The 10,858-nt window shown below is 42.2% G+C and overlaps 1 protein-coding gene across 1 annotated transcript; it reads right to left on the reverse strand.

Moving 5' to 3' along the window:
* Positions 1-1,052: 1,052 nt before the first annotated feature.
* LOC141338238 (intestinal-type alkaline phosphatase 1-like) lies at positions 1,053-10,472 on the reverse strand. Its single transcript, XM_073843782.1, has 7 exons — positions 10,341-10,472; positions 10,133-10,249; positions 4,875-4,990; positions 4,607-4,781; positions 2,375-2,547; positions 2,148-2,273; positions 1,053-1,172 (listed from the first exon to the last, which is right to left on the reverse strand). The coding sequence occupies exons 1-7, from the start codon at positions 10,417-10,419 to the stop codon at positions 1,053-1,055; spliced, it is 906 nt and encodes a 301-aa protein (XP_073699883.1). The 5' UTR covers positions 10,420-10,472.
* Positions 10,473-10,858: the final 386 nt, after the last annotated feature.

The raw sequence follows: 10,858 nt of genomic DNA on the forward strand, positions 1-10,858 counted from the left end.
GGTCTCTTGTTTTTCATTTTGTTTTTCAATAGCCCATAGATTCTCTATGGGGTTCAGGTCTGGTAAGTTTGCTGGCCAGTCAAGCACATAAACACCATGGTTATTTAACCAACTTTTGGTGCTTCTGGCAGTGTGGGCAGGTGCTAAATCCTGCTGGAAAATGAAATCAGCATCTTTACAAAGCTGGTCAGCAGAAGGAAGCACAAAGTGCTATAAAATTTCTTGGTAAATGGGTGCAGTGACTTCGGTTTTGCAAAAAACACAGTGGAGCAACACCAGCAATTGACATTGCATCCCAAATCATCACAGATTGTGGAAACTTTACACTGGACTTCAAGCAACTTGGGCTATGAGCTTCTCCACCCTTCCTCCAGAATCTAGTACCTTGGTTTCTGCTCTGGAGCACTGGGCAACAGTCCATTTCTTCTTCTCCTTAGCCCAGGTAAGATGCCTCTGATTTTGTCTGTGGCTCAGGAGTGGCCTAACAAGAGGAATACAACATCTGTAGCCAAATTCTTTGACGCGTCTGTGTGTGGTGGCTCTTGATGACTTGACCCCAGCCTCAGTCCATTCCTAGTGAAGTTCACCCAAATTCTTGAATGGATTTTGCTTGACAAGCCTCTCAAGGCTGCGGTTCTCTCGGTTGTGCATCTTTTTCTTCCACACTTTTTCCTTCCACTCAACTTTCTGTTAACATGCTTGGATACAGCACTCTGTGAACAATCAGCTTCTTTGGCAATGAATGTTTGTGGCTTACTCTCCTTGTGAAGGGTGTCAATGATTGTCTTCTGGACAACTGTCAGATCGGCAGTCTTCCCCATGATTGTGTAGTGAACCAAACTACATGAGTTTCACAATTTGAGTTGAATTACTGAAATAAATTAACTTTTCCACGACATTCTATTTTATTGAGATGCATCTGTATATGGAGAAAAATCCTGGAATGTTTTCCTCAAAAACCTAATTCTTTTTCATTGTTTTGGACAATGGGGGACTTTGGAGTCAGAAAGGTTGAGAACCACAGAAATAAATTGTATACTGCAGGATGTAGATCAATGTAACAGGTGGAAGTTTTCCCTCCAAATGGAGGAGGTGGCCTTACCCATCAAGTAATCAGTTTTTTCCTCTTTGACAGCATCAAAATCTTGTTTATTCCACACATATTTGGCATTCTAAAGGGAAAAAAGTGGTTGTTCTTTGTTAGATTGTTTTAAAGGTTTTTTCTTTTTTCTAAATCATGCTAACAATATGCTAATCATGCTAAAATCGTACTAGTAACTTGCTAATCAAGCTAGAAACATGCTAAAAACTTGTTAATCATGCTACATGTCAGCAACTTGCTATTTATGCTACAAACATGCTAACAACCTGGTAATGTTAGAATCATGAAAACAACATGCTAATCATACTAGACACAACTTGTTAATCATGCTAGAAACACGCTAACAACTTGTTAATCATGTTGGAAACATGCTAACGACTTGTTAATCATGTTAGAAACATGCTAGCAACTTGTTATTCATGCTATACACATTAAAAAAAAAACATGCTAACAACTTGCTAATCATGCTAGAAACATGCCAACAACCTGGTAATGTTAGAATCATAACAACATGTAATCATACTAGACACATGCTAACAACTTGTTATTCATGCTAGAAACATGCTAGCAAAAAAAGAAACATGCTAGCAACTTGCTAACTATGCTAGAAACATGCTAGAAACTCGCTAATCATATTAGAAACATGCTAGCAGCTTATTATTCATTCTAGAATAATGATAACAACATGCTAGTAGCATGCTAATCATGTTAGAAATGTGTTAGCAACTTGGTAATCATGCTAGAAACATGCTAACAACTTGATATCATGTTGGAAACATGCTAACAACTTGTTAATCATGTTAGAAACATGCTATCTATCTGGCTATCTATCAAACGTTAAGCTTTTAAAACTACTTTAAACTTAAAGACGTAAAACCCTCGTAAAAAACGTAAAATTAAAACTTGGAAATCTATTAAACTTTTTAAAACTTTTAAAACTTTCTGGTCCAGCTTTCTCTGCTATCATTTATTCACCCTTTCATGAGGGTGAATAAATGATAGCAGAATTTTCATATTTAATATTTTTTCTAAATGTTTGACTTACATTTCTGCTACTTAACCACACATCCACAAGGTTTGTTTTGTCCTTTCGGCTTCCCGTAACTGTGGAGTATTCAGGATCGACAGTTTCTTTGGGAAACATGTACTGCCTGCCGCCTCCTAAAATAACCTGCAATAAAATTATAGAGGGATTTAACAAGCGAGACTGCAGTCAGCAACGTATTATCTGTAGCTCTGTGATGTGCCAGGTGTACCGGTTTAGGGTCTTACGTTTATATCAGTATTATGGACGAGTTGGTACGCAATGTCCTTGCATCCACTGGAGACGGCTTCAGAGGTCAGCTCTTTATCGCTGTACCAGCCTCTTTCAGGTGTGTGGGCGTAACTGCCGGCAGGTGATGCATGCTGGACACGTGCCGTGCTTACTATGCCAACAGACATCCCTGGAAAATATAAAACCAAGGTAGTAATTATAAGCTAATTACGTAACTTATATTGCCTTTAACAGTGTAGCGCTGTCAAAGATAAGATCAGCCTCAGCTCATCCTTTAGCCATAAAAGATATAAAGAGTTCAAAGTAGTAATGTTGACTCTTGACCTAATCGTTCTGTCAAACTGTTTGACAAATGAGTCAGTAGTTCAAAGTCATCATTAGGAGAAATAAAGCTGAAATGAAGAAATTATGGTATAGTTCAAAGTGTGATAAAGTGGCAATTATAAGAGATTGTGAAGTAAATGAGTTGTAATTGTGATATAAAGTCACATTGTGCAATAAAGTCACGATTGTAAGAATTATAAGTGATAAAGTTGAAATATAATAGTCACAATTATTATATATAAAATAAAGATGAAATTACAACATATAAGATTCAGGTTATGTGTCACAACTCTAAGAATTATCAGAAATAAAGTTGAAATTATGAGACAATAGAGATTTGTGAGAATGTGCCGATAAATCAAGTCGAAATTGTGAGGTATAAAGTTGTACTGATGAGAAATAGTCACAACTGTAATATAAAGTCACACTGTGAAATATAAAGAAATAAAGTCACTGTTGTAAGAATTATAAGTAATAATGTTAAAGTTATGTGATAATAGAGGTTTGTGAGAATGCGTTGATAAATCGAATAAAATTGTGAGGTATAAAATTGTAATGATAAGAAATAGTCACAATTGTAATATAAAGTCATACTGTAAAATATAAAAAATAAAGTCACTGTTGTAAGAATTATAAGTAATAATGTTGAAATTATGAGATAATAGAGGTTTGTGAGAATGCACTGATAAATCAAGTCAAAATTATGAGTTATAAAGTTGAAATGATGAGAAATAGTCACAATTGTAATATAGTCACACTGTGAAATATAAAAAATAAAATCACTGTTGTAAGAATTCTAAGTAATAATGTTGAAAGTTTGAGATAATATAGGTTTGTGAGAATGCGCCGATAAATAAAGTCGAAATCGTGAGGTAAAAAGTTGTACTGATGAGAAATAGTCACAACTGTAATATAAAGTGACACTGTAAAATATAAAGAAATAAAGTCACTGTTGTAAGAATTATAAGTAATAATGTTAAAATTATGAGATAATAGAGGTTTGTGAGAATGCATCAAAAAATCAAGTCGAAATTGTGAGGTAAAAAAGTTGTACTGATGAGAAATAGTCACAACTGTAATATAAAGTCACACTGTGAAATATAAAGAAATAAAGTCACTGTTGTAAGAATTATAAGTAATAATGTTAAAGTTATGTGATAATAGAGGTTTGTGAGAATGCGTTGATAAATCGAATAAAATTGTGAGGTATAAAATTGTAATGATAAGAAATAGTCACAATTGTAATATAAAGTCATACTGTAAAATATAAAAAATAAAGTCACTGTTGTAAGAATTATAAGTAATAATGTTGAAATTATGAGATAATAGAGGTTTGTGAGAATGCACTGATAAATCAAGTCAAAATTGTGAGTTATAAAGTTGTAATGATGAGAAATAGTCAAAACTGTAATATAGGCACACTGTGAAATATAAAGAAATTATGTCACTGTAGTAAGAATTATAAGTAATAATGTTGAAATTATGAGATAATATAGGTTTGTGAGAATGCGCCGATAAATAAAGTCGAAATCGTGAGGTAAAAAGTTGTACTGATGAGAAATAGTCACAACTGTAATATAAAGTGACACTGTAAAATATAAAGAAATAAATTCACTGTTGTAAGAATTATAAGTAATAATGTTAAAATTATGAGATAATAGAGGTTTGTGAGAATGCATCAAAAAATCAAGTCGAAATTGTGAGGTAAAAAAGTTGTACTGATGAGAAATAGTCACAACTCTAATATAAAGTCACACTGTGAAATATAAAGAAATAAAGTCACTGTTCTAAGAATTCTACTGTATTTTAAGAATTACAGAAATGAAATTGAAATTATGAAAGTCAGAGATATAAAAAGTTAAAATATAACAACTGTTCTGATATTTGTTTTTCCTTCCCATTACCTGCCATCTTTGCATGATGTAGAATCGATTTGACCTCATTGCCTTTAGCGGAGCTGCAGTTTGCGCGGCGTGCTGCTGCACTGAGACCCAAAGTCCCATAGTTTGCCTTAACACCACAAAGATATGCAGTGGCTGTTGCTGCGCTGTCAGGCATCTGCTGATCGACGTTATAGGTCTATACAGGAACAAAAACAAACACCAGTATTATCAAAATTATTCAGATCTATTCAGAAAATAGATTCATGTAGTCTGTGAATTTTTTTTGCACCTTGGAGAGAGCGAGATGAGGGAATGTGTCCATGGCTAGGACACTCTCCTCTCCTGTCTTCCCTTCCATCTGTCCCTTCATAACTCTTGCTGCAGTCACAGTGCTGATTCCCATACCTTATTTAGTCAGAAAGAACATGTTGAACAATTTTAAGGCACTTTTTTTTTTTGACACTTAAAGTTTGTTATGACTTCTTCTTGCAATTCCAACATATTTTTTTCCAAATTATGAAATATTAACTTGCAATTCTTACAATCTTAGAATTTTCTTACAACTGCAAATTTGTATCTCGCAATTCTGACTTTTTTTGCACTATTTTATGTTGACATCTCTCTATTCTGACTTTTTTCTCAGAATTGCATGATATAAACTCACATTTCTGACTTTTTTCAGAGAATTGCACAATATAAACTCACAATTGTGTGTTATAATTAGAATTATGAGAAAAAAGTAAAAAATTTTTGCTCGCAATTGTGACTTTTTTTGAGAACTACATGATATACACTCACAATTGCGAGTAATAAAGGCAGAATTGCTAAATATAAACTCGCAATTGCAAGAATTAAGTCAGAGTTGTGAGAAATAAACTCTTAAGTGTTGACTTCTCTCAATTTTGTCTCAGAATCGCATGATATGAACGCAAAATTGCATGTCAATATTGAGAAGAAATCTAACAATTCTAAAACAATTCTCTGTTCCTGACGCGGAGGCGGCTGCGCTCGCTGTTCCTGACGCGGAGGCGACCGCTGTTGCTATTCCTGATGCGGCCCTCACCGCGCCTTCTGTTCCTGACGCGGAGGCGACTGCGCTCTCTGTTCCTGACGCGGAGGCGGCTGCGCTCGCTGTTCCTGACGCGGAGGCGACCGCTGTTGCTATTCCTGACGCGGCCCTCACCGCGCCTTCTGTTCCTGACGCGGAGGCGACTGCGCTCTCTGTTCCGGACGCGGAGGCGACTGTGCTCTCTGTTCCGGACGCGGAGGCGACTGCGCTCTCTGTTCCTGACGCGGAGGCGGCTGCGCACGCTGTTCCTGACGCGGAGGCGGCTGCACTCGCTGTTCCTGACGCGGAGGCGACCGCTGTTGCTATTCCTGACGCGGCCCTCACCGCGCCTTCTGTTCCTGACGCGGAGGCGGCTGCGCTCTCTGTTCCGGACGCGGAGGCGACTGCGCTCTCTGTTCCTGACGCGGAGGCGGCTGCGCTCGCTGTTCCTGACGCGGAGGCGGCTGCACTCGCTGTTCCTGACGCGGAGGCGGCCGCTGTTGCTATTCCTGACGCGGCCCTCACCGCGCCTTCTGTTCCTGACGCGGAGGCGGCTGCGCTCTCTGTTCCTGACGCGGAGGCGACTGCGCTCTCTGTTCCGGACGCGGAGGCGACTGCGCTCTCTGTTCCTGACGCGGAGGCGGCTGCGCTCGCTGTTCCTGACGCGGAGGCGGCTGCGCTCGCTGTTCCTGACGCGGAGGCGGCTGCGCTCGCTGTTCCTGACGCGGAGGCGGCTGCGCTCGCTGTTCCTGACGCGGAGGCGGCTGCACTCGCTGTTCCTGACGCGGAGGCGACCGCTGTTGCTATTCCTGACGCGGCCCTCACCGCGCCTTCTGTTCCTGACGCGGAGGCGGCTGCGCTCTCTGTTCCGGACGCGGAGGCGACTGCGCTCGCTGTTCCTGACGCGGAGGCGGCTGCGCTCGCTGTTCCTGACGCGGAGGCGGCTGCGCTCGCTGTTCCTGACGCGGAGGCGGCTGCGCTCGCTGTTCCTGACGCGGAGGCGGCTGCGCTCGCTGTTCCTGATGCAGAGGCGGCTGCGCTCTCTGTTCCTGACGCGGAGGCGACCGCTGTTTCTGTTCCTGACGCGGAAGCGACCGCCGTCTCTGTTCCTGACGCGGAGGCGACCGCTGTTTCTGTTTCTGACGCGGCCCTCACCGCGCTTTCTGTTTCTGACGTGGAGGCGACTACGCTCTCTGTTCCGGACGCGGAGGCGACTGCCCCCTCTGTTCCTGACGCGGATGCGGCTGTGCTCTCTGTTCCTGACGCGGAGGCGACTGCGCTCTCTGTTCCTGACGCGGAGGCGACTACGCTCTCTGTTCCTGACGCAGATGCGGCTGCGCTCTCTGTTCCTGACGCGGAGGCGGCTGCGCTCTCTGTTCCTGACGCGGATGCGGCTGCGCTCTCTGTTCCTGACGCGGAGGCGACTACGCTCTCTGTTCCTGACGCAGATGCGGCTGCGCTCTCTGTTCCTGACGCGGAGGCGACCGCTGTTTCTGTTTCTGACGCGGCCCTCACCGCGCTTTCTGTTTCTGACACGGAGGCGACTGCGCTCTCTGTTCCTGACGCGGAGGCGGCTGCGCTCTCTGTTCCTGACGCAGACGCAGATGCGGCTGCGCTCTCTGTTCCTGACGCGGAGGCGACTGCGCTCTCTGTTCCTGACGCAGATGCGGCTGCGCTCTCTGTTCCTGACGCGGAGGCGACTGCGCTCTCTGTTCCTGACGCGGAGGCGGCTGCGCTCTCTGTTCCTGACGCGGAGGCGGCTGCGCTCTCTGTTCCGGACGCGGAGGCGACTGCGCTCTCTGTTCCTGACGCGGAGGCGGCTGCGCTCTCTGTTCCTGACGCGGAGGCGGCTGCGCTCTCTGTTCCGGACGCGGAGGCGACTGCGCTCTCTGTTCCTGACGCGGAGGCGGCTGCGCTTTCTGTTCCGGACGCGGAGGCGACTGTGCTCTCTGTTCCTGATGCGGAGGCGGCTGCGCTCTCTGTTCCGGATGCGGAGGCGACTGTGCTCTCTGTTCCTGATGCGGAGGCGGCTGCGCTCTCTGTTCCGGACGCGGAGGCGACTGCGCTCTCTGTTCCTGACGCGGAGGCGGCTGCGCTCTCTGTTCCGGACGCGGAGGCGGCTGCGCTCGCTGTTCCTGACGCGGAGGCGGCTGCGCTCTCTGTTCCTGACGCGGAGGCGGCTGCGCTCTCTGTTCCGGACGCGGAGGCGGCTGCGCTCTCTGTTCCGGACGCGGAGGCGACTGCGCTCTCTGTTCCTGATGCGGAGGCGGCTGCTCTCTCTGTTCCGGACGCGGAGGCGACTGCGCTCTCTGTTCCTGATGCGGAGGCAACGGCGCTCTCTGTTCCTGACGCGGAGGCGGCTGCGCTCGCTGTTCCTGACGCGGAAGCGACCGCCGTCTCTGTTCCTGACGCGGAAGCGAACGCACTCTCTGTTCCTGACGCGTAGACGACCGCGCTCTCTGTTCCTGACGCGTAGACGACCGCGCTCTCTGTTCCTGACGCGGAGACGACCGCGCTCTCTGTTCCGGACGCGGCACGTTCCACTGGCGGCGAGGCCAGCTCGCGTTCCTATGGCGGCGGCGTCCGCTGACGCTCCTCTGGCGGCGGGGACGGCTCGCGTTCCTCGGGTGGCGAGGCCGGTCCATGGGACTCCGCTGCACAGGCCTGGCCCGCCATCCCTCCCCCTGAGTTGCCTTCCTCCGTTCCTCCTCCCTCCAGACTTTGGGAACATCTGGAAGCCGTTCCGTAGGGAGGGGGTACTGTCATGATCGGGGCTGTGGGTCTTCCCTCAGCCTCTCGAGGTCGCTGTTCCCCTTGCACTGCACTCCCCTGATCGTTCACGTCTGTCTTGTCATTAGCACTGATTTCACTCACAGCTGTTCACTATCTGGACTATAAGAACTCTCACTTCTCACTCCTGCTTGATGTCTGCATTGTCTTTAGTTCTGTCAGTATACTCTGTGTTTCTTAGTTCCCTGGCTTATGATCGTGTTCTTGGTTTTTGTGTTTAGGTTTATTAGTTTTGTGCCGTGTTGGCCTTTTGCTTTGTTTAGTTTGTTTTCATTTCATTAAAAAAAAACTTACCTGCATTTGGACCCAGACCTCGCCCTTATTCAACGTGACAGATATAAACTTACAATTGTGTATTATAAAGTCAGGATTGTAAGATATAAACTTGTTTACTTATTTATCAGCAATTTTATTTCTTAAAATTGTGATTTTATTTCTCAGATTTGTGAGTTTATGTCTGCAAAATATCTGACTTTCTAACTTGCAATTGTGAATATATCGCACAATTCTCATAAAAAAAGAATTTCAAGAATAAAGGTTTTGAATAAAACAATTGAGAGATAAAAAGTTGCAATAACCTTTTTTTTTATTCAGTAGTGGGTTCCATACACTGTAAAAAAGTGTTCTGCAGTTTTGACTTAACTTAAGTTTAGCAGCTGCCTTAAAATTTTAAGTAAATCAACTTAAGTCATTTAAACTCACAAGTTAAATCAACTCATTTTTATTGTAATAAGTTCAAATGATTCGTAGTTTTAAGCTGATTTAACTTAAAAAACTTAAGGCAGCTGCTGAACTTAAGTTTTTAAGTTGAATCTGGTGAAAACTTTTTATTGTACACTGTAAAAAGTTTTCACCAGTTTCAACTTAAAAACTTAAGTTTAGCAGCGGCTTTAAGATTTTAAGTTAAATCAAATTAAGTAATTTAAACTCACAAGTTAAATCAACTCATTTTTATTGTAATAAGTTAAAATGATTTGTAGTCTTAAGCTGATTTAACTTAAAAACTTAAGGCAGCTGCTAAACTTTTACAGTGTAGATTTAAAAAAAATTCTATCAATTTCCACATGAAACTAACCACATGAGTAATTTATGATTTATTAGTTATCTTAGTCCATGCAGTGATATTATACATTTTATCAGTATTCAATACATTATCCTTTTGTTATTACCTATTGCTAAGTTTTAGAACATTTGATAAATTAGGTAAATAGGTACTGAGTAAAAAGTAATCTGAGTAAGCGATCTGATTATCTAATCTAAAGCCACTGTGCGTTTTCTTTTTCTTTCTGTAGTTTATGACTGTTACTTGTAAAAATTGTACTATGTAATGCTAGTAAGATCTAGAAGTCAATAAAAAACAAAACGTCAACTGCCATTTATCATTTATCAGATTTTATGATATGTTTAATAGGACTTTGATCACTAGTATAATATATAATAACAGCATATCACCTTTATAATAGTGTTATATCAGTTTCTATTTTTTTATGTAAATGAATCAACCAATTTTAATTACTCAAATTATTTTATTTCAGCTTCTTTTTTATTTCCATTGCAGAACTGAAACCCAAAATTTAGACACTGTCTGAACTTCATCAGTTTTATTTATTTAAGATTTATTGTAATGACTATTTGACAAATTCCTACAATATAGAAATGTTTAGATTATATACATAGTGGATTATAAAGCAGGGTTTATTTACACTCACCATCTCCGAGGAAGAGAATGAGATTTTTAGCACGGTTCATGTTGCGCGTCATGGAGAGGGATGTATGAAGAGCCTCTTTGCCCTTGACATACCAAAAGTCTGGGTGCTGTTCCTCCTCTTCAAATTGATTCCAGAAAAGAAACATTGTTTTATTCTCTTTGTTCGGAGTGAAAAAAAGAATAATTGCGAACTGTGGAACAGCACTTACCAGGAATAACGGAGAAACATCCATCAAATCCTGCTAAAACAAATATTCCAATAATCAGAAAGGTCTGTCGTGCGGCCATGGTTTGAGCGACTGCAGCAGCACTGACAGCTCTGTGAAACTATTTGATGCCCTTCTGTTTATAGTCTTCTCTCAGACCGAAGGTCAGTCGTAGTTCTCATTCCCTCTTTTGCAACGTGAACTTTTGATCACATACTTCTCTCCCATGACTATATGGCATGATATGAATATATGACGATATAAATACTGATTTGAATGAATTACAGTAAAGAGAATTTATTAGTGAATTCCATTATATTCTGTTCTTTTTCTAAATTGTTTTTTACTGCAAAATACTATACTTTAATGCAATGTATAGTGTGTAACTGAACTCATCATGTTATTGGTCTAAACTGTTCTGTACTGTTCTATTACTGAATTTTTCTGATTTGCACTGATCTGTTCTGGAACGAATTGATCTTCACTAAACTAAATGATTAAAGGGATTGTTCACCTACAAA

Source organism: Garra rufa, chromosome 7, assembly GCF_049309525.1.
Source record: "Garra rufa chromosome 7, GarRuf1.0, whole genome shotgun sequence".
In the NCBI taxonomy this organism is placed as follows: Eukaryota; Metazoa; Chordata; class Actinopteri; order Cypriniformes; family Cyprinidae; genus Garra; species Garra rufa.